Here is a 25,240-nt window from a genome sequence, read left to right as displayed (position 1 = left end):
TTTAATGTATTTAATGAACCATAAGAACTGTTCACACTCAAATTGATTCATCTTAATATTTTTAAGTGCATTTTTGAATCTGTTTTGCCAATTTGGACACGACTGGAACAAATAGAAACTGTCTCTTCAAAAACATGGGATTTTCCTTGAATTGGACGTGCATGGAGTGTGGTTTTGACAGCAATACATACTCTCAAAAGATGCTAGTGTGAACTCGCCCTATTGCTGCTGTCCATAGAGCTTGCTGTACCTTTAACAGAAGCATTACATACCTTATACTTTAAGAGGCTACTTTAATTAGAGGACATTACAAAAACAAAAATACAAAATAAAACACAAATATGTCATCCAAAAGTAATTTTTTTTAAAAAATAATAAAATATATAGGTATAAGTAAAAATGTAATGACAGGCCAGCCATTTACATCCTTACAATTTAAGACCCCACTTGGAGAGAACAGATATGCTATATAAGGATGAGTATGGCGCTGTAACCTACAAGTGTTTGGTGAAGAAGATATTTTGCATGAAAAATGTACATTCTTAATATGACTAGTGTAAATATTTAGGTATAACTTGTTACGTTTAAAGCAATTTCCATTATCAGCGAACTGATTTCGGTACAAACTCTATTTGTCAATGCAGGAGTATTTGGATTGGAACATATTGGTATCGCATTTATCAGAATTGGTACTTTCTGTATTTTACATAAATACGGCAGGCTATATTTGGTTAAATGGCTGAAATGCCAAAATAAAGATCATGGCTGGTCATGGATCCAGAAACTAATAATAATAACAATAATAAAAATATCAGTATAGATTAGAGCATAAACTTGTTTAGGTCGTCTTTGAAGACTCAGTAAAATAAGCAATATTAAAATACTCTCTTTTAAGTGGATTTTGATGTAGTTCTGCTGAGTAATCAGACCTGCTTCTTTCATATAAGAGCAGAAATCATACATTGTACATTTATTAAAAAATAAAATAAAAATAAAGGCAGAGTCTTTCCTGATTACCGGTTATAGAATTACAGCGCCTTCTTTTAGAAAAGGCTGCCCACATTAAAAATAGCTTACATTCAACTCTTGAAATTTTCTTAAAATACTGCAATCACTAATATTGTCTTTTTATACAAGAGAGAAAAAAATAACATATTTCTAACACTTAAGTTTACTATTTATGTATAACAGCTGTTCTGTTTTCATATCCATAATTCAGCAACAACATACTTTGTGTGACAAATGCGCAACACAGAAACATGAAGTATTTGGTACAATAGTGCTTGAAACAAACTTTAACTAAATTACATATTAATTGTACAGACTTTACCATGTAGATCAACAGCCTACCGTAAAAGTAAACATCAAAAATCTGTTTTTTTCTTTTTTTTTTTTCCCTCTATCTTCAATATTTCTCATATATGCAACAACTCTTCATAACTCTTCAGACATAAAATAGGCTTTAAACACAATTTTCTTTAATTCTTGTGCTGTAATCCTGTTACAACTCTCTAAATCCAATTAGAAAAATGTATAACACTATAGACCCTGCAGTCAATCTTTTTTCCTAGGAATATTCCCCACTGCCTGCTGTAGTCGGATGATGCAACGTTGAAGGCCTGTAATGCATTGCTCTGCAGTGTTTTGCAGGCCTCTCCAGTACTGAACAGGGTCGAAATAAAACTCTTACTACATTTAAAAAAATGTAGTATGTTCTATAGATTAGAGTCACCTTTATGTTGTGACTGACTGATATATATATATATTTATTTATATTTATATATACTTTTGTACATTCGATTATCTAAGAAAACTCCTCCTCCGATGCCTTGTCAACCTGTAATAACCTGGTACCCAACCTGCTATATTCCTTAACCTTGCACTTGTTGGTAACTGGGAGGTTGGCAGCCGTCGTGTACTTTTTGCGTTTGTTGTACTGTGGTGAAATTTAGGCACTTCTGCAAAGTCTTGGTTAAAAAAAACGTTATATGCTCACAACTAAAATAAAGGTATTCAAGACTTTCTTGTGTATGACAGTCATACTGTGCAAATGATCACTTTTTTGTCCTTTTTGTTTTGAATTCACATCTATTTCAACACAAGTGTTTTAGTTTCTCTATCGTACACTGGGTGTGAGGCCGGTTTGTATGCTTTGACTTTGTGCTTTAAAATAAGCCTTAGTTTCCACATTTGAGAGAGCGCTTTATCTTCTTGGTCTTCTCTACAAAGGGGAAGTTCCTCAAATCCTATAGTAATGGCTAAAATATTCTCTAATCGATCACTCATATTCACAATCTAATATTATAGTTTAGCCACCGGAACACAAAAATATTGGTAATTTTTCAATTTTTCGCAGCATTTACAATATACAATAGGACAGGGGGGGGGGCTAAACCCTTGGTTTTGGATGTGATACAGGATAAGACAGTATTATCAAGTGGGAGCCAGGTATACAAAATATTAAAAAGTAAACTTTACCCACTAACATCACAGCTGGTATCAGGTAGTTAACTATTTTATGTTGGAATATATTACGCATACCATATATATATTATCAATTTAGAATATAGCAGCACTAGCTTTCTAAGAGTTTGTAGTTTGTCCATAAAGAGAACAAGATCCTTTTGTTTAGCATGCAGTTTGTGGCAACTCTATAGAGGAGGAGACTGGATAGTATGTACAATATGAATGCTTTGCTATCTTCTGTAAATCTTCTTGATGCTCTACCCCGCTCTTGGTTATTATTTCAGTATGATCTGGTAAAAGGAAGATACATTGTAAGTTAGCTTTTACATTTCGGTTAAAGAAAAAACAAAAATGTACAATTTGTTTAATTAACAGCATGTAAGTTGGCAGAAACTAATTTTCTTTGAATTATTCCAGGTTGACGTAGAACAATAATTGAAGATACACTTAAGACAAAGTCACAGACCATGGAAACCTCAGAATTGTGACTGTACAACTAGCCTTCAAGACGGTGACAACAAAATCTTGCCAATGAGAAAATAGTGCCATGAGGATACTACTGACTGACAGGTCTCAGAAATTCCTCAGATGTATCGCTGATGAATGGATAAGCTGGATTTCTTTTATTTAGTTTTGTCTAACAAAATGGTAGCTGGAGATTCGTATAATACAAGTTCTTTAGGAAATACTATGAAACTCATAAATAGAAAACATGATGTATTGGAGCCAGATTGACAGTTTATCATGAGAATAAACACATACTAATACACTTAGAGGGGTATTCCCATCTCCAAGATCCTATCCCAATATGTAGTAGGTGTAATAATAATAATGTTAGCAAATACCCCCAATTAGAAATGTATAGTTTTTCTGATTCACTATGTCTTTTTCCTCATGTGCAGGCATTGCAAGACCTTAGGTATCCATGGTTACGACCACGAGCAACCATGGATACCTAAGGTCCTGCAATGCCTGCACATGAAGAAAAAGACATAGCAAATCAGAAAAACTATATTACATTTCTAATTGGAGGTATTTGCTAATATTATTATTATTAGACCTATTATTTAGTGGGATAGTATATTGGTGATGGGAATACCCCTTTAAGTATAACATGATAATAACATCAGTGTAATACAATACAAATATATATACTCATATATATTATAACAATTTACCAGCATACTTCAAAAATCATTTTCAACTGAAGGCTAAGCCAAGTAAAATTCTAGAAGCATCAGTGTAACCCAAAATAAGAATATCGCTAAATGTATCTTTTAAAGGGGCTTTTGTAAGGACCTGCCATGAAATTAGTCTACAAAAGTGTTTCTAAAATGCTGATTTCTAATAAATTCATCTAAAATGAACAGGAATTTAGTCGCTCTAATATATGCTTTACGTTGGCCATGGATATTAGAAAATAGTCTGTCCACCCAGCATATTTATGGTTCGATCGTCCGATTGTGTAATGTGTGTGTCTCTCTACACCTCATAGCAAATGTCGGGGAATAAGGACTGGGCTTTTTGGATTTAGAATTGCCTGGTCTTCTGTTCTCACAGGAGATAAGAACCCTTTGGCAGTTGCTTTTCATTGAAAACAAACAGGCATGCTCAGCCGTGTGTATGGAGTAGTGAGGAACAGCTGTTGGCTGAACAAGTGATCTGCAACTATCTTGAGTATATGGTCAGCTTTAGTTAAAGAGTGACCAGTTTTTGCTCCTATTTTGTTCCCACTGCTTCTCTGAATATTCTATTTTGTTTTATTTTTTTAAATCCACCATATGGTTGCAAAGATATGGGCATTATAATTTAGTACTACTTTTTCTCTGTCTTTTCCAAGGAGGTGGTGCTCACAGGGGGCATGTCTTTAGGCTGCTCTGTATTTTTACCCTATGAGCCACGCTCCCTTGGTAAAGACTAAAAAAATAGCACTAAATAAAAAGATCCACATATCTGGAACAGTATGGGAATTTAAAAACAAGCAAAAAAAAGAAACAGAAAATGGATCATCCAGGAAAGCAGCGAGAATAAAATAAGAGCAACACTTGGTCAACTTTGGACCCGATGCCAGGTCCTCTTTAGAAATGTCTGATGTTCAGCTCATTACAAAGGATAGCAGTTGTAGACAGCACGTTCAGTGTGTAAGTGCTGTAACTCATACACACAAGGAGAAGCAGTGAGGTACATGGCAGGGCTAATAAGTGGAGAGGACTCTTCTGATGTAATCCTATATAATGAAGATGGCAGTCATGACAATGCTTACTATTATTCATACACCATGAAGTACAATGCTAGGAGGCTATAGTGTCTCACAATGTAAAACAACCATAGACAGAGTATGGTAATCATATTTACATCCTATCTCCCCGTCGACCCATAGGAAACAATACATAATAAGATTATTCAGACATGATACTTCTCTAATGAGATCTTTCTCACCCAGTAGAGAATGCAAGCACAGAAATTAAACAGCAGAAAATGCCTTGAAGACAAAGGGGGTTGAAAGCACATATAAAGCAGAGGCTTGTTAGCAAGTATTGAAAATGAATTATGTTTTCATTGAGATGTGTGTGTGACATTTATGTGAGGCATTATGAAAAGCTATAATCTTTGTAGTTCGTCAGTCCCCTTAATGTCTACAATCACTAATATAGCAGTAGGAATGGGAATTTCTTTAATCTGGTGAGGATTTTCATGGGTATGATTGGCAGCCTGCACACAATACTTGTTATTGTAGCACCATTATGCAAGCTGTTAATCACACCTAGGGAGGAGGCCTGATTAGAAGCTCTGATTCAGGACTAGTCCAGGGGAAGGAACACCCTGTCAGACTAGTCCTGCTTCATTAGCATATAGGACGCTACAGGATTAAAGTTCATTATTTCAATCACTGAAGGGTTAGTAAGCCCCATAAAATACTATCACATTAAAGAAATCCACAAGCATATATTGGCAGTTGGAAACAGCCTGCGCACCTGACTGGTTCGCATTAACATCTGGGTCACTGGGTTATATATCACCTTATGCCATGTTTGCGTGGCAATTGTATGTCCAAATTCTGCCGACTCCCTGTTAGATCTCAGACTGATTGAACGCCCATCTTTCTACAGCCCTGGTTGTATATATAGAGCATTTTCTGCTATAGTGCACCATGGAACATGTCCAAATACTCAAGGTGTGAACATGGCTTCTAACAAACTGTCTTCTCTTGTTAAAGGGGATCTGTCAGCAGGTTTTTGCTACCTCATCTGAGAGCAGCATAATGTAGGCCAAAGAGACCCCGATTCCAATGCTATATCACTTAGTTTATTGGGTGCAGCATTTGTGACACAATCAAGCTTTTAGATGTAGTATGTAGCAGAGCTCAAAAGCTAATCTCGCCCACACCATTGATTAGTAGCTTTCTGTGTACACTGTCTATTGCAAACTGCTAATCAGTGGTGGGGTGTGGTTGAACCAGGATGCACATGGCAGATAGTCCGGCAGTCATAATTGCTGATAAAACTCATTGTATCGAAACAACAGCACATAGCCTAATAAGTGACACAATACTAAAACCAGTGTCTCAGCCCCTACTCATGCTGCCCTCAGATTACACAGCAGAAACCTGCTGACAGATACCCTTTAAGTATTCCCAGTTTTCCACATCTGTTTTACACAGGATATTTAATTTTGTTCTAATCCGTTTTGTAAATGTATCTGTACTGACTGTGAATGCAGTAGTGAAGAAACTGAGCCAGAAGTGCAAATAATAGCAGCTATTGTACATTTACAAAGATTAAGGATACATATTGCCATTAGGTTACTGTAGCTGATTATTATACAAATCAATGACAGGTCAATTATAAAGTCATGGAGATCTTAAGGCTACCATTAGTGTTCAGCGAACGTGCTCTATAATGTGTTATCCGAGCATGAATATGCATCTTATCATAGTATCTTCAGCGTGCTCATCTAATATGTTTGCCTTCCTGCAGCTGAATGTTTTCTGGCAGTAGACGCAACACATGCGGGGATTGTCAGATTGTTAGCCAATTCCCGCATGTGTTGAGTCTGTCTACAGCCAGAAAACATGAAGCCGCAGGGAGGCAAACATATTATTCGAGCACGCCGAAGATACTCAGGTAAGACTGAGCATGCTCGGATAACACGCTATCCGAGCACATTCACTCAACACTAACTACCATACATGTTAGACTTAAGTCAGGTGAACCCGCGAATATGGACGGATTCAACCGACATTCTAATGACTATGGGGGCAGAGGCCAACTGATGGTTGGGAGAGAGGTTGATCTTGCATGTTCAATTTTGGACTACTGATCGCATTGTTCGCTGTGAGATAAGCCACTAGCCGACTTGTTAGAGAACACAGGACGCTAGGATGAACAAGTCGGCTGAGACATCTGACAGCCATATAGTGTGTATGGCTAGCTTTACTTAGAGTAGTATGTCTGCACTATAGAAGCAGTTACTTCTGTGGAAACGTTTGATCCTCCATGTTGTACAAATCTCAAGCTGTGCCTCCTCTATCTCTATATTCAGTGAGAGAGTTCCACAATTAACCAAATGTACAGTCATGGCCAAAAGTTTTGAGAATGACACCAAAATTATATTTTCACATGATCTGCTGGCCTCTGGTTTTTATTAGTGTTTGTCTGATGTTTATATCACATACAGAAATATAATTGCAATCATATTATGAGTACCAATAGGTTATATTGACAGTTAGAATGAGTTAATGCAGCAAGTCAATATTTGCAGTGTTGCCCCTTCTTCTTCAAGACCTCTGTAATTCTCCCTGGCATGCTCTCAATCAACTTTTGGACCAAATCCTGACTGATAGCAGTCCATTCTTGCATAATCAATGCTTGCATTTTGCCAGAATTTGTTGGTTTTTGTTTGTTCACCCGTCTCTTGATGATTGACCACAAGTTCTCAATGGAATTAAGATCTGGGGAGTTTCCATCCCATGGACCCTAAATCTCTATGTTTTGCTCCATGAGCCATTTAGTTATCACCTTTGCTCTATGGCAAGGTGCTCCATCATGCTGGAAAAGGCATTGTTGGGCGCCAACTGCTCTTGGACGGTTGGGAGAAGTTGCTCTTGGAGGACATTCTGGTACCATTCTTTATTCATGGCTGTGTTTTTAGGCAAGACTGCGAGTGAGCCGATTCCCTTGGCTGAGAAGCAACCCCACACATGAATGGTTTCAGGATGCTTTACAGTTGGCATGAGACAAGACTGGTGGTAGCGCTCACCTCTTCTTCTCCGAATAAGCTGTTTTCCAGATGTCCCAAACAATCGAAAAGGGGATTCATCAGAGAAAATGACTTTGCCCCAGTCCTCAGCAGTCCACTCCCTGTACCTTTTGCAGAATATCAGTCGGTCCCTGATGTTTTTTCTGGAGAGAGGTGGCTTCTTTGCTGCCCTCCTTGAAACCAGCCCTTGCTCAAAGAGTCTCCACCTCACAGTGCGTGCAGAAGCACTCACACCAGCCTGCTGCCATTCCTGAGCAAGCTCGGCACTGCTGGTAGTCCGATCCCGCAGCTGAAACAGTTTTAAGATACGGTCCTGGCGCTTGCTGGTCTTTCTTGGGCGCCCTGGAGCCTTTTTGACAACAATGGAAGCTGTCTTCTTGAAGTTCTTGATGATGCGATAGATTGTTGACTGAGGTGCAATCTTTGTAGCTGCGATACTCTTCCCTGTTAGGCCATTTTTGTGCAGTGCAATGATGGCTGCACGTGTTTCTTTAGAGATAACCATGGTTAACTGAAGAGAAACAATGATACCAAGAACCAGACTCCTTTTAAAGTGTCCAGTGATGTCATTCTTACTTAATCATGACTGATTGATCGCCAGCCCTGTCCTCATCAACACCCACACCTGTGTTAATGGATCAATCACTAAAATGGTGTTAGCTGCTCCTTTTAAGGCAGGACTGCAATGATGTTGAAATGTGTTTTGGGGGTTAAAGTTCATTTTCTGGGCAAATATTGACTTTGCAAGTACAGTAATTGCTGTTAAGCTGATCACTCTTTGACATTCAGGAGTATATGCAAATTGCCATTACAAAAAATGAAGCAGTAAACTTTGGAAAAATTACTATTTGTCTCATTCTCAATACTTTTGGCCATGACTGTACTGACCTTAATAGCATGCCTGTCTTAAGGAAAGTAGTATCCAGAAGCAATGTGGCAGATTTGTATCTGATATGGGTGTGAACAGGAAAATTGCTGTCTTCTAAAGCAGAATCAACTAACTGGACCATGTTCTACAGGTGAGCTGTGCTTGAGTTTATGTAACTCCCTTCTAGTGGTTATCTGTAAGGCCATTTAAGTTCTTCAAGTTGCTCCTAAGCAAAAGACTGCCACTTTATTAGTAGCTTTTCAAGCTATGTAAGTTGTTGTCAGCAAACTGTTACTAAGAAAATATTCACTTTGTAAAGTAGACCTCATAGCAAGCTGAGTAAGAAAATAATCTCAAGATATTACACCCTAAAATAGACTAGTGGCTATTTTAAGGATTTCAGATTATCTTCATCATTGTAGGGATGTTATTTAGTAAATCTCATAATGCTGTTATCTTCACAAAGTTGTAAATTATTGAAGAAAGTTGACTATTGTAGAGCTACAGGGATCTGTGAAAGTAAAAAGCAACATCACAGCAGGCTTCTAATATACAGTCAGTGCAAAAGTTTTAGGCAGGTGTGTAAAAATGTTGCAAAGCCATAATACTTTCAAAATAGAAGAGTTAATAGTTTATTATTTTTATGAATTAATAAAATGCAAAGTGAATGAACAAAAAATGAACAAAAAATAAATCTAAATAAAATCAATATTTGGTGCAATCACTTTTTGGATTCCAAACAGCATTAATTTTTCTAGGTACACTTGCACACAATTTTTTGAAGGAACTCGGCAGGAAAGTTGTCCCAAACATCTTGAAGAACTCTCTTTGTGTAATCGTATACAATCTCGATGACATTGAGATCAGGTCTCCGTGGAGGGACATATCATCACTTCCAGCTTGTTAAATTTGGAACCAATCAAATGCCTTCTTCATGGTATTGCATGACAGATAAGTATCGTTCTAACACCAAAAAATGGGCAATGTTGAGGACTCTAGATTCAGTGATCAGCCAAGAAAACTTACTGCAACAGATGAAAGACACATCATACTTATGTGACACCCCAGGGGTCTGGTTGCCACAGTGATAGAGATATTATGTCTGAGAGCAGGTAGGAGGTCTCTTGGTCAGGAATCCTATGCATGCCACACCTCCTGCCCAGTCCTGGGAGGGGAAGAACTTCCCCTATATAAACCTAGGGCTGAGGCAGGGTTAGGGAGTAGAGAAGAAGTAGAGACAGAGAAAAGAAGCAAATATAGGAACAGAACATCAGGAGCTCTATGGGAGCAGTGATACAAGGAGTCAGGGGCTGGCAGCTGCAGAGCTCGGCCTGACTGAGAAGATTTCTTAGGGGACCCGGAGTCCGAGGCTGTGGGGACTAACTCCTACCCAGCAGCAGAATCCGTCAGGCAGGGGATTCCAGGTCCTCTGGCCAAGAAACCCGAAGGCCCCGAGTCACCGGCCATACGGGTGAGCACCACACGGTACACTGAGGGACGTGGGCTACTTATACCCGCCTCTAGCAAGGTAGCCAGAAGAGTACAGTTAGTTTGGGAGGCCTACAACTCCGCCTGGCCAGGGGAGATCCCATCTGCTCAAGGACTGACCAGGCCCCAATCGCTAGCCAGTACTCCGGGAGGGTCTATCTTTGTCACCAGTAAAGACCCTGAACTACACCGTACCGTCTCCGAGTGGTTCCTGCTACCCCCATCCTCCACGTCGGCTGCCCTGAGGCCATACCCCTCCCGTTGGGGGTTATACTATCACGCTGCACAATCCTACCACCGGCCTCAGCGGTCTGCCCTGCAGCAGCAGCTCCTTAGCTGTACTCAACGGGTGGCGTAGTCGTCCAACATCTACCGCTGATACATCGCCGCTCAGTTTGACTCCCTGGGCACGGACCGGGTCACCGCCACGAGACTACAACCCTAAACAGATCCGGCTCCGGGTAAGCTCCCGCCTGCGCAACGCAGCGCGACACAGGCCCAGGGGCGCGTCAACTTTTGGCGTAGTCGGCAGGATTTCGTGCCCGCAACCACCGGGTACTGCGTGCCTGAAAAAGACTGTTCAAACTTACCTGTGGTGAAGATTCCCGCCATCCGGCGCCATCTTCAGCCTTCTTCCCGCCATCGGTGAAGATTCCCGCCATCCGGCGCCATTTCCAGCCTTCTTCCCGCCTTCCGTGGAGTTTTCCCGCCGTTGGACGCCATCTTGAAGACGTCGCGCGGGAAGAAGAGGGGCGTGGACTCCGAAAGCGCGCGAGAACTGAAGCCCCGCCTCACGTCCGGACGTCGCGTAAGGTCCTGGAAGGAGCCCAGCAGACGCCGACGTCACAGGAGCGCGACGGAAGGTCCTCAACCCTGACGATCTACTGCGGAGCCGCGGCCTACGGAAGAGGATCATCGCAAGGTAGGCCACGGTCCACTAGGGGGGAGGAGGATGTCGGATACGGAGGAGAGCTTCACTGCCTCAACCCCCGCCAGCGCCACCGCTGCTGCAGTCATGCCTTTCACCATGCCCTATATCCCGGGAGCGGCCTGGCTACCCCAGTACTCAGGGGAGTCACATACCCTGCATGACTTTAGAGAAAAGCTGGATAGCCTCTTCCAGGTGTACCCCCTCACAGAAGAGCAAAAAGTGAGCATCCTGGTGGCCCAATTAACTGGGGCAGCCCGAAGGGAGGTAAAGTCCTGGCCACCTGGGGGGAGGACTGTCGCAGGGATACTAACCCTGGCTGAGGGACACCTTTGATACCCGCACCTCAGCCGAGATCAAGCTTAGATTCTACGGGTGCAAGCAGCGAGCACACGAGAGTATAAGGGACTATGCCCTGAACCTACAAGAGGCCCTGAGAGCCATTAAGTGTCACACTGTCACAGAATACTGGAGGTAGGGGGCCTAAGCTGACCCTAAGCTGGGGCCCTGACTAATCCCTCATCCTGGAGGTACTGTTAAAGGTACAGAGGTCCAGGCCGCCAGCGTAACCCCTACCTTCTGAGGATCCCTGCACCTAAGTAATCTAGTCCTGAGAAGGACCCCGATCACAACAATAGGGAACCAGAAATAATATGCCCACACACAGTATTTAGACGAACGAGACAGTACAAGGGAAAAACCAAAACCACCTTGCATACAACTTCTAAACAACTACAACAGAGGGAACACCAACGGGAAAGGAGATAAATGATAAAGCGAGGAAAGGGAAAACACACTTCCAAATACACTTATCTCAGCAACTCCAAACACCACGATCCGCTCTGTAAGTCTGAATGAAAAGCTTTCACCGACACCTCCCAAACAGACCTGCAGGAATATAAAGGAGTCTCACTAAAGAAGCATTGATTGCAGCTGGGCGAGGCTGGACCTCAGCTAGCCCAGAGAGAGAGAGAATTAACTCCTACACTGCCGAGAAAACACAAAGCACCAACAAGTCAGCTGCGAGAAGTCAGGCTGTGTACTCGTGACGATCTTCGTGGCAACACACCCGTGACAGTACCCCCCCTTCTACGAGGGGCCTCTGGACCCTCAGGGCCAGGTTTATCCGGGTGAGTCGTGTGGAAGGCCCGAACTAATCGGTCTGCGTTAATATCCGACGCAGGAACCCACATCCTCTCCTCAGGACCATACCCCTTCCAATGAACCAAGTACTGAAGGGACCGGCGATTAAAGCGTGAATCAATGACCCTCGATACCTGGAACTCCAAGTTACCGTTGACAACCACAGGAGGGGGAGGTAAAGGTGACGGTACCACCGGCGCCACATACCTCTTAAGCAATGATCTGTGAAACACGTTGTGAATTTTAAACGTAGGGGGGAGGTCAAGACGGAATGCCACCGGATTAATAACAGAACTGATTCTGTACGGCCCGATGAACCTGGGACCCAGTTTCCAGGAGGGAACCTTAAGTTTAATATTCCTGGTAGACAACCATACCTGATCGTTCACACTTAGGTCCGGACCAGACACTCTCCTCCTATCAGCCATACGTTTGTATCGGTTCCCCATAGTATTCAGATTCTTCAGCACCCCTCTCCATACTGAAGCGAGTGATGAGGAAAATCGTTCCTCCTCAGGAACCCCCGAAGAGCCCCCCCTACTGAAAGTACAAAACTGGGGGTGAAAACCATATGCCCCAAAAAACGGGGACTTACCAGTGGACTCGCTCCGCCTATTATTGAGAGCAAACTCTGCCAGAGGTAGGAAAGAAGCCCAGTCCTCCTGGTTCTCTGACACAAAACACCGAAGATATGTCTCCAAGCTCTGGTTCATACGTTCCGTCTGACCATTGGTCTGAGGATGAAAAGCCGACGAGAATGACAAATGCATCCCCCGCCGTGCACAAAACGCCTTCCAGAACTTGGACACAAACTGAGACCCCCGATCAGACACCACCTCGGAGGGTACCCCGTGAAGCCTCACAATCTCCCCAATGAACACCTGCGCAAGAGTTTTAGCATTAGGGAGAGCCGGAAGAGCGATAAAATGTGCCATCTTGCTGAACCTGTCCACTACAACGAGTATGACCGTTTTACCCGAAGACGGAGGGAGGTCAGTAATAAAGTCCATAGACAGATGAGTCCAAGGACGCTCCGGGATCTTCAAAGGTAAGAGGGCCCCAGACGGACGGGTATGTGAGGTCTTAGAGCGCGCACAAACCCCACAGGACGCGACAAAAGTTACCACCTCTTTATGTAAGTTAGGCCACCAAAACCGACGCGAGAGGAGATCCACAGTTGCTTTACTCCCCGGGTGTCCTGCAAAAACTGAGTTATGGTGTGCCTCGATCACCTTTTGTCGCAACTGATCTGGAACGAACAGTCTCCCCGGAGGTCCAACAGGGGCGTCTCCCTGAGCCTCCAATATCTCCTCCTCCAGCTCAGAGCATACTGCCGAAACCACCACCCCCTCCTGAAGAATAGGAATCGGGTCGTCCGTATTCCCGGCCCCAGGGAAACTACGAGATAAGGCATCCGCCTTTACATTTTTAGACCCAGGACGATATGGTCCTGAGGAGAGGATGTGGGTTCCTGCGTCGGATATTAACGCAGACCGATTAGTTCGGGCCTTCCACACGACTCACCCGGATAAACCTGGCCCTGAGGGTCCAGAGGCCCCTCGTAGAAGGGGGGGTACTGTCACGGGTGTGTTGCCACGAAGATCGTCACGAGTACACAGCCTAACTTCTCGCAGCTGACTTGGTGCTTTGTGTTTTCTCGGCAGTGTAGGAGTTAATTCTCTCTCTCTCTGGGCTAGCTGAGGTCCAGCCTCGCCCAGCTGCAATCAATGCTTCTTTAGTGAGACTCCTTTATATTCCTGCAGGTCTGTTTGGGAGGTGTCGGTGAAAGCTTTTCATTCAGACTTACAGAGCGGATCGTGGTGTTTGGAGTTGCTGAGATAAGTGTATTTGGAAGTGTGTTTTCCCTTTCCTCGCTTTATCATTTATCTCCTTTCCCGTTGGTGTTCCCTCTGTTGTAGTTGTTTAGAAGTTGTATGCAAGGTGGTTTTGGTTTTTATTACAGAATTTACTCCATTGGCTTATCTCTCTGGTTTGCCAATTAATAACCGGGTTATGCTTAGCTAACCAAGGAAGGCCCAACACTATAGGAGTGGGAAGACCCTCCAACACGTAGCAAGACAACAGTTCTTTATGTATTGCCCCCACTTGAAGTTTTACGCCATGCACAGCTTGCAAAAAACTTCCCTGACCGAGAGGTCTGGCATCGATCGAGAATATGGGGATGGGTTTAGCCAACTCACTCAATCGCATACCTTGAACCCGGGCAAACCGAGCATCAACCAAATTAGCCCCGGCCCCACTATCCAGAAGAACAGATATCCTCTCAGTTCTCGTACCCACCACCACCTCCGCCGGTACGAGAAACTGAGACGAACCTAGGGACGAAATACCTACTCCCAGATTGCCATCCACCACACAACCTGGGATCAACAGTTTTTTCGACGACTCTTTACTCTGCAAGGGACGGGATGGACACCCCCCAATAAAATGTCCCTTTTTCCCGCAGAGAAAACACCTTCCTGTCTTATGGCGCACCACCGGTCCCCTTCCCCGAAATGATGTCCCTCCTAATTGCATAGGCTCCTCCGGACTGACCAGGGGAACCACCATATGAGGGGACCTTGTAGGAGGTGGAGACATTACAGGGGGTAGAGTTATCCCGCACCTCTCCCGAAGCCGTCTGTCAACGCGAATAGCAAGGGCCATAGCGGCTTCCAGTGACGCGGGAGAGTCATACTGTGCCAACACATCCTGTAATTTGTCGGATAAACCATGACAAAACTGGCTCCTAAGAGCCGGGTCATTCCACTGGGTGTCCGTGGCCCACCTACGGAACTCCGAACAGAATTCCTCCGCCGGACGATCTCCCTGCTGAATCCTACGTAACTTAGACTCAGCGAGGGAGATCCGATCTGGGTCATCATATACGAGTCCCAGAGCAGCGAAAAACCTATCCACTGACTGGAGAACCGGGGAGCTTGGGGGAAGAGAGAACGCCCAAGATTGTGGGTCCCCTTGTAGGAGCGAGATGACAATTCCCACCCTTTGTTCTTCACTGCCCGATGACCGAGGCCGCAGCCGAAAGTACAATTTGCATGCCTCCCGGAAAACAAAAAACTTGTCCCGCCCCCCAGTGAACCTGTCAGGGAGAGCTACTTTAGGTTCTGGTCCGGCTTGCTCCAGAGGATGCAAAACCTTGGACCTAACGTCCGCCAGCCCCATGGACAAACTCTGCAACTGCCGAGCTAGACCGGCTACTGGATCCATGGTAGCTGGAGAAAAACTAAGATGGTCGGTGAAAATGTCACACTGTCACAGAATACTGGAGGTAGGGGGCCTAAGCTGACCCTAAGCTGGGGCCCTGACTAATCCCTCATCCTGGAGGTACTGTTAAAGGTACAGAGGTCCAGGCCGCCAGCGTAACCCCTACCTTCTGAGGATCCCTGCACCTAAGTAATCTAGTCCTGAGAAGGACCCCGATCACAACAATAGGGAACCAGAAATAATATGCCCACACACAGTATTTAGACGAACGAGACAGTACAAGGGAAAAACCAAAACCACCTTGCATACAACTTCTAAACAACTACAACAGAGGGAACACCAACGGGAAAGGAGATAAATGATAAAGCGAGGAAAGGGAAAACACACTTCCAAATACACTTATCTCAGCAACTCCAAACACCACGATCCGCTCTGTAAGTCTGAATGAAAAGCTTTCACCGACACCTCCCAAACAGACCTGCAGGAATATAAAGGAGTCTCACTAAAGAAGCATTGATTGCAGCTGGGCGAGGCTGGACCTCAGCTAGCCCAGAGAGAGAGAGAATTAACTCCTACACTGCCGAGAAAACACAAAGCACCAACAAGTCAGCTGCGAGAAGTCAGGCTGTGTACTCGTGACGATCTTCGTGGCAACACACCCGTGACATTAAGCAGACCGACCCTGACGGCGTGGGAGACGAGGACAGGCTGTTGACTGAACAATTTATAGAGGGTTTATATTGCAATGCCCACCGAACCCAGTTGCGGGCAATGGCCTTACAGGACCCTCATCTGGGATTTGCACAGTTCAAGGACAGAGCCATCCGGGTGCTCCGAGAACCGGCACCAGGTGGCGTTGTGACCCACAGACGCCCCACTACCACTTACCACCAGGAGGCGGCACCCTTGTCGGCAGGGCCTGTGGGAGCTGATGCGCAGGCTTTGAACAATGACCCGGCTCCAGACCTGCACCATCAGGTCCAAGAGCTAGCTAAAAGCGTTGCTGCGCTAACCCGAACTGTGCAGTGTTTACAGGTTTCCACTCCAGGGAAGATCCAGCTGGCATCCGGACCGGAGGACATCCCGTGGCGTCGACCAAGGAGGACCCCACCGGCCAGAGGGAGACCCAGCGACCGATACAACGAGGACGGACGACCCATCTGCCGCCGCTGCAATCAACCCGGACATATGGCAAGGTACTGTCCTTTAAACTGGCACAACCTAGGGTAGAGGGCCAACCCCTAGGAAAAAGATCATCAGGCCCATCGAACTGGCGCGACAAATATGTGGGAGGACGTCCAGTCTTGCCTGTGGTACTGGATGGCATTCCTATGAGTGCCCTACTGGACACCGGGTCACAGGTCACCACCATCCCGTACGTGCTCTTCAAGCAGTACTGGAATGACTCGGATATTACCCGCTACCCTGACGACGACTTGAGTATCATCGCCAGCAATGGTCAGCCCGTGCCACAGATCGGATTTAAAGAGGTGACCATTAAAATTGGTAGAGTTGAACTGGCAGCACAGGGACTGATCATTGTAGACATTGACAAACACGAGAGTCACCCAAAGATAACTCTAGGAACTAATGTAATTGAAAATTGTCTTGCAGAGGTGATTTTCCTTTTACAGCAGGTTGCCAAGAACGCCAGCTCCGGCGAGCAGCGAGTGCTCCAAAAAGAGATCCGGGCACTGATGCGACGGCAACAGGTGGAACTCTCCGGCGGTGAGATTGGTAGCGTGAGAATGTGTGACCCTTTCCCTATTGCCATGCCCCCAAAAAGTGAAATGATGATTTGGCGCCGGGCAGCTATTGGTCTGAGAGGTAGAGATTACCAGGCAATGGTAGAACCAGTTTACTCAGACAGTAGGCCCACCATCTTGACAGCACGGGGGGTGGTTAATGTACGCCATGGGAGGGTGCCCGTTCGCATAATCAATATCGGGAAGAGGGAAGTGTACCTGCCCCGGTATGCCACGCTAGCCAAATTATATACCATTAACCAAAATGCTATACAATCTGTGGAACCCTTGCCTCCATCTCACCCGGAGGAAGGTAACGGCTCTAAGAAAACAATGGAGGACTGGTGTCAGCAACTACATTTGGGTACTGACTCCACTCCCTCACACCAGAAACAGGGAGTCTATTGGGTGGTTCAAGAGTACGAGAGAGTGTTTAGTAAACACCCGTTAGACTTCGGGCGAGTCAAGGGGGTAGAACACCACATCCCCAAGGGAGACCATCCTCCCATAAAAGAGAGGTATCGACCCGTACCCCCTGCACACTACCAACACGCCAAGGGGATGCTTAGAGACATGAAGGAGGCTGGGGTGATCAGGGATAGCTGTAGCCCCTGGGCAGCTCCACTAGTCTTAGTCAAAAAGAAAGACAACACCATGAGGATGTGTGTAGATTACCGGAAAATCAACCGTATCACACACAAGGATGCGTACCCCTTACCAAGGATAGAGGAGTCTTTGGCTGCTTTAAGATCTGCTAACTTCTTCTCTACCTTAGATCTCACTAGTGGGTACTGGCAGGTTCCTGTAGCAGAGGCGGACCGGGAGAAGACCGCATTCACCACCCCGATGGGACTTAGCGAGTTTACCTGTATGCCGTTCGGACTCTGCAACGCACCAGGAACCTTCCAACGATTAATGGAGTGCTGTCTGGGCCACAGAAACTTCGAGACGGTCCTGTTGTACCTGGACGATGTCATCGTATATTCTAAGACTTATGAGGACCACCTGAAACACCTGGCGGAAGTGTTCGAAGCTCTGGCAAGCTACGGCCTAAAGGTGAAACCCTCCAAGTGTCACCTCCTGAAACCAATGGTGCAGTACCTGGGACACGTGGTGAGCGCTGACGGAGTGGCTCCCGACCCTGATAAGATCACCGCAATTAAGGAATGGCCAAGTCCCTCCAGTGTAAAGGAAGTACGGCAGTTCCTCGGGTTGGTAGGCTACTACCGCAGGTTCATCCCCGGTTTCACCAAAAAGGCAGCTCCTATGCAGGACCTCCTGATAGGCCAGTCCCGGAAGGCCAAGAACCAGAAGCCGCCCTTCAGATGGGAGAAGTTGGAAGAAGAGTCCTTCCGCCAGCTGAAGATGGCCCTCACGGGGGATGAAATCCTGGCGTACCCGGATTACAGCCAGCCCTTTATCCTCTACACCGACGCAAGTAACATCGGGCTAGGAGCCGTGCTGTCCCAGATCCAGCAGGGGAAAGAGCGAGTAATCGCTTACGCCAGCCGAAAACTGCGACCCACCGAAAGAAACCCTGAGAATTACAGCTCATTTAAGCTAGAGTTCCTGGCAGTGGTGTGGGCAGTCACCGAACGCTTTAAGCACTACCTCGCTTCTTCCCGGTTCGTCGTGTACACGGATAACAACCCGTTGACACACCTGGACACGGCAAGACTCGGTGCCCTAGAGCAGAGATGGATGGCCCGCCTGTCCAACTACGAGTTCACCATCAAATACCGGGCAGGACGCTCCAATACCAACGCGGACGCCCTGTCCAGGATGCCAAACCTACCGGACGTAGGAGAAGATCCAGAGGGACTGGAAGAAGTCGAACTCCCCGCGTTTCACCGTCATGGGACTATCCAGTATTCCCATCGGGTAAGGAGTAAGCAAGGCGCTACGCTTAACCCCTTACCTCACTACAACTGGGCGGAAACGCAAGACAGTGACCCTGCCGTCCGGCTGGTGAAGGAGATGCTGACTCGGCCAGAGGCTCGCCTTGACCCAGACGCTCCAGAGGAAGCCAAGCAACTGTGGGCAGAAAAGAGTAGACTGTTCCTTTACAAGGGGAAGTTGTGCCGCAGGATGGTTAACTCCCGGACGCATGAACTAATCTGGCAAGTAGTGGTGCCACGACGAGACGCAGCCATGGTGATGGAGGCATACCACGATGGAGCTGGGCATTTCGGATGGAAGAAGCTGGAGTTCCTGCTGCGCGGGCGGTTCCATTGGGTAGGCATGAGGGGAACCATCGAGAGGTGGTGCAGAGACTGTGGCCCGTGCAACCTGAGGAGGAAGGACCGTGCCAGCCAGAAGACTCCCCTGCAGTCCATCGTCACCCGGCAGCCGTTGGAACTGGTAGCCTTGGATCATGTAAAACTGACCCCAAGCAGAAGTGGCTACGTCTACGCGTTAACCATCGTGGATCATTACTCCCGGTTCTTGGTTGTCGTCCCCGTCAAGGACTTAACGGCTCAAACAGCAGCTAGAGCCTTCCAGCAGCACTTCTGCCGTCCACACGGGTACCCGGACCAAGTGCTGACGGACCAGGGACCTGCCTTTGAAGCGGAGGTCTTCCAGGAATTCTGCAATCTGTATGGCTGCCGGAAGATAAGGACGACACCCTATCATCCGCAAACTAATGGACTTTGTGAGAAAATGAACCAGGTGGTAATGGATCTTCTGAAAACGTTGCCCCTGGAAGAACGCAGTCTGTGGCCTGAGAAGCTGCCCGATCTGGTGGACCTATACAACCACATCCCGGTAGGTTCCACCAACTGTACCCCGGCTTACCTAATGAGGGCGAGACCTGGTAAGTTACCTGTTGACCTGGAAATGGGAGTCCTGACACCCGAGGACACTTCACCAGAAGCAGACTGGGACACAGAGAGGCAGCAGCAGTACCGGAAAGTACAGGAGAGCGTGGAGCGAAGTCTCTGTCAGGCTAGGGAGAGACAAGAGAAAACTTACAACCAGTATGCTCCCGCTGTTCCCCTGGTGCCCGGAGAGCAGGTCTTGAAGAGGAAAAGACGGCTCCACAAGTTGGACGACCAGTGGGAGAAGGACCCGTACACCGTACTGCCCTCAAGCCACGAGAACCCGAAGGTCTGTACCATCAGTAAAGACGGAGGGGAGACCACAGCCATTGTATCCCGGGATCACCTGAAGAAGTGTCCTGAACAGCTACGGAACCCTGAAGAGGAACAAGAAGACCATCGACCCGTAGAAGAAAGGGAAGATATGGTTAGTACTGTGCTCGGAGACTTCCCTCGGTCTTGGACTCAAGTCAATGGTACAGTTGTGGTACCCGTACTCACCTTCCTCCAACCAGCATCCCAAGCACCTACGGAGCAACAGGTAGAGCTGGAAGAACAGCCGGTCCAGGAGGCAGAAGACCCCACACCAGCAGATCAGGAGGATCAACCCTCTGCTTGCAGTGAGCCTGCCATATCCCTAGTGAGCCAAAGGGCCCGTAGACAGCTGCCCAATTTACCCTTGACAGCTCCTACACCCTGTAGTTCAGGGCCAGACAGTCAGCTCCGTAGGTCCACTAGGGCCACTAGAGGCCAGTTACCCGCACGTTGGAGGATTTGAAGTGTATAAATTGTTTTATTTGTGGTTACCTGTTTTTCTTGTTGCTTGTGTATAATTATGTGTTTCTAGTTGTTTATAGGAGTCTTTGGTGGATTTACCGGGAATCCTGTGTACATAGTTGGAGCGTAACCCAGGACGGACTAAAGACTGTTAAGGACTCGGGGCAGGACAGACCCCTACCTGGTTACGTCTCCCTGTTTTGGTGAAATGGACACCTTGCTTTCTTCAAAGACTGCACCCGGTTACGGACATGCCATGACCACCTTTATGTGTTTCTTTATTGTATTGTTATTGTTATATCTTGTTATGTTTTTCTAAAATATGTTTAGTCCCGGAGTACTAAATTTCACTAGGGGGGAATGTGACACCCCAGGGGTCTGGTTGCCACAGTGATAGAGATATTATGTCTGAGAGCAGGTGGGAGGTCTCTTGGTCAGGAATCCTATGCATGCCACACCTCCTGCCCAGTCCTGGGAGGGGAAGAACTTCCCCTATATAAACCTAGGGCTGAGGCAGGGTTAGGGAGTAGAGAAGAAGTAGAGACAGAGAAAAGAAGCAAATATAGGAACAGAACATCAGGAGCTCTGTGGGAGCAGTGATACAAGGAGTCAGGGGCTGGCAGCTGCAGAGCTCGCCCTGACTGAGAAGATTTCTTACCGGACCCGGAGTCCGAGGCTGTGGGGACTAACTCCTACCCAGCAGCAGAATCCGTCAGGCAGGGGATTCCAGGTCCTCTGGCCAAGAAACCCGAAGGCCCCGAGTCACCGGCCATACGGGTGAGCACCACACGGTACACTGAGGGACGTGGGCTACTTATACCCGCCTCTAGCAAGGTAGCCAGAAGAGTACAGTTAGTTTGGGAGGCCTACAACTCCGCCTGGCCAGGGGAGATCCCATCTGCTCAAGGACTGACCAGGCCCCAATCGCTAGCCAGTACTCCGGGAGGGTCTATCTTTGTCACCAGTAAAGACCATGAACTACACCGTACCGTCTCCGAGTGGTTCCTGCTACCCCCATCCTCCACGTCGGCTGCCCTGAGGCCATACCCCTCCCGTTGGGGGTTATACTATCACGCTGCACAATTCTACCACCGGCCTCAGCGGTCTGCCCTGCAGCAGCAGCTCCTTAGCTGTACTCAACGGGTGGCGTAGTCGTCCAACATCTACCGCTGATACATCGCCGCTCAGTTTGACTCCCTGGGCACGGACCGGGTCACCGCCACGAGACTACAACCCTAAACAGATCCGGCTCCGGGTAAGCTCCCGCGTGCGCAACGCAGCGCGACACAGGCCCAGGGGCGCGTCACTTACATTTCTTAAAAATTGGAAGATGTCCAGCAGTGCCATCAGCTCAGAACTGTCAGCAACCAATTGCACCCAGCTACATCCATCTACTGTTTGGAGAAGTTTGTCTAAAAGTGGTGTTCATGGAAGATTTTCAGACGAAAACCATACCTTTGACATTAAGCATGATAATATATGAGCTGGGGAACAGAAAAAATGGCAACAGGTGCCCTGGATAGATGAGTCAAAATTTGAAATATTTGGCAGTAACACAAGGCAATTTGTTTTCCTGAATGGCAGGACAGCGGTACCATATAATCAGTGTATGCAGGCATGTCTTCAACGCTGAGAAATACAGGCAGACACAACTGCCGCAGGAAAATTATCCCAAACATACAGCGAATGACATTAAGAACTATCTTCAGCGTATAGAAGAACAAGGAGTACTGGAAGTGATGATATGGCCTCCACAGAGTCCTAATCTCAACATCATCTAGTGTCTGGGACTACATGAACAGAAAGAAGGATTTCAGCAAGCCAACATGCACAGAAAATCAGTGGTTAGTTCTCCAGGAAATTTGCAACAACTTAAATGCTGCGTTTCTTCAAAAATTGCTTGTAAGTGGATCTAGAAGAATTGATGCTTTAACTGCTCTTTCAAAGGCAAAGAGAGGTCACACCAAATATTGATTTGATTTAGATGTATTTTTTGTTCACTCACTTTGCATTTTGTTAATTGATAAAAATAAACTATTAAAAAGCATTCTTACTTTGCGGTATTTTTCCACACCCGTTTAAGGCTATGTGCCCGCGATCAGGAGTAGCAGCGTTTTGGGTGCAGTGTAGTTTTGCTGTGTCCAAAACGCTGCGTTCTAATCACAGAGTTAAATCTGCATGTGTTCATCGAACCATGCAGCTTTACCGCATCTAATGAATGGTTATGGGTGAAACTACTACTGCAGATAATTGAAATGCCGTGGCTCGTAAACCCGCACCGTGGGTGAGTTTATGCAGCGTTAAATAGAAGCACAGTGATCATGAGATTTCTAGAAATCCCATTCACTGTGCTTGTAATGTATAACGCAGTGTTTTGGACGCAGCACAGGTAAGCTGTGTCCAAAAAGCTGCTATTCCTGATCGTGGGCACGTACTCTAAAACTTTTCCACAGCGAAGTTATAGTATAGTATAGTATGCCCACTATTTCTTAAAGAAAACTTGTCAGCAGTTTTGTAATGTAAAGTAAAGACATGACTGTAATGGCTCTGTAATACTGATTATATTGATACCTTTGGTGACGAAATCTGCTTTGTTGTTCTTTATTCAGAATTTGAAGTTTTCTACTAATAAGTGACTGTGATTCAATGGTCCCTTCGCTGCCTCTGCTCTTGGTTATTGCTGAGATTTCACACAGAGGAGGCCGGTCACTCACAGACCGGAGGCAGGCGGAGGGTCCGGGGAATCACAGACAGGGAGGAGAAGACTCAGTGCACAGTCCGGCCCCTGTGCGCCAACATCTAATAAACAGAAACCTTCAAATGGTGATTAAAGATTTCTTTATCAAATGAATCAATGTAATCAGTATTACGCACCATTACAGCCATGTCTGTACATAACAAAATCATGTTGGCAGGCTCTCTTTAAGAAGAGTGAAACAAAAAGAACTAGCTGCCGTCCACAACATTGCATTCAAACCAATGTTTTACTTTGGGTTTAGCTGTAGCTACACTTGTGTCTGGAGCTCATATAAGTAACTACAATGTGTACACAGCAATGCAGAATATGGTGAGTGGTGGCGTGACATGACTGTTGCAAAGTGACTTTCCCCCACTATGCTTTCAATCCAGCTTTCACATGAATGTCAAAGTCATCAGCTTAAGACAAAATTGCAACTAAACTGATGGCAGAGTAGGTGTTAGTTGGCTTAGCAAGACTATTTTTTTCCTTGTCTCTTACTGCCATAATTACTATATCTACCAGAGAAAAATAAAAACTTCACCATGTCTGTAGATCCTGATTAAATGTTTCTCTCTGGAGCCTTTCACTACAAAGCTTGAGCCTTCACTAGTCCTCTATTTTTCTAATTCACTAACAAGAAATTATCATTGTCTAATATTGTACAGTATCAGTGGATCTGTGTCACATGTCCAGCAATCAGCCGCTAGAACGGATAAACCAGCTATCTATTGACAAAAAATTTGTACAGACACAACATTTTTGTCCACCTGAAAAAAACTGATTTCAACTGGATCTGTTTATTTTAACACTGAAGTCAATGGAAAACGGATATTTAAATATCCATCAGTTTTCCTCCCATTTGAAAATAATCAATTTTTTGCTTACTGGAGGTGGAAAAATAAGTAAGCAAAAGGGTTAAGATGAAACGAAATCTGTAGCACTTGGTTTCACTATATGAATTGCTAACCTGTATCTATGTGCCTTATGGGAAAGATTATGCCATTGTTTATGTCGTGGCCTTATAGGAGGCTAAATTAGCTAGAAAACAAATATTTAAAATTTAATTAGTTAGAGGGAAATAGTTGCTTTAAGACAAATATATCATTGGATGTACAGTATCATAAAACGTATTGATACAGGTCAATGCACACAGGCAGTTCAGAACCTACGCACCCTGCTTTAGTGAAAACCCGTATGAATAATCTGAAAGTTTAATAAATCACGCATGCTGTATGCGTATGTAGGAAACTCTTAGTAGTGTCTTAACATTTATGCTGCAGTAGCCTGAGGAATGGAGTAAAGGAATAAAAATATGTGACCCATATAATATATAATCTGAGATGTTGATGCTGAGATCAGAAAATGCTCTTTAAAGTCTCCCATACACATCAGATTAAAGTCAGCCAAAGCTGCCGATTTTGGCAAGACTGTTTGACCATCTGATGTGTATGGTGGCCTTTTTTTTAATTTTAATGCTTAATCCTTTCGTTTTAACAGGGGTATCTGGCTGCACTTTTCTCCTCTCATCCTTTTGAAAACACGGCTGAGCCATGTGTATGGGGAAGACGGGAGACAGATATCCCATGGAAATGTATGGACAGATTTAGTGGCACTTACATAGTGGAGTGCCAGGTAGCAAAACTTTCGACATACTGGCCACTTGGCTTCAGGCTCTAAGTGTTTTTTCCAGCTCACCCAATGTCACCGAAGCATCCATAACTAATGTAGGGAATCCTGGAACAGGCTCTGTCACTCCAGGTGTCTTATCCAGGCCCCTTAGCA

General features: G+C 45.7%; 1 protein-coding gene across 14 annotated transcripts in view; it reads right to left on the bottom strand.

Annotated features, from left to right (window-relative positions):
- Positions 1 to 273: 273 nt before the first annotated feature.
- The window catches only part of MBNL2 (muscleblind like splicing regulator 2), a 198,421-nt gene continuing 173,454 nt past the window's right edge, over positions 274 to 25,240 (bottom strand). For all 14 annotated transcript variants that reach the window (XM_073664162.1, XM_073664165.1, XM_073664169.1 and 11 more), the window contains one exon: positions 274 to 2,756. In XM_073664162.1, the coding sequence (XP_073520263.1) occupies positions 2,742 to 2,756 (15 nt within the window). In that variant the 3' untranslated portion in view covers positions 274 to 2,741. The remainder of the gene's footprint in view (positions 2,757 to 25,240) is intronic.

The sequence above is a fragment of the Phyllobates terribilis genome, unplaced genomic scaffold, assembly GCF_046119375.1.
Source record: "Phyllobates terribilis strain yellow unplaced genomic scaffold, ASM4611937v1 Scaffold_2__4_contigs__length_985480577, whole genome shotgun sequence".
NCBI classification, from domain to species: domain Eukaryota; kingdom Metazoa; phylum Chordata; class Amphibia; order Anura; family Dendrobatidae; genus Phyllobates; species Phyllobates terribilis.
The sequence above is the reverse complement of the archived record's forward strand: the minus strand, read 5'-3'. Positions and strand labels throughout refer to the sequence as shown.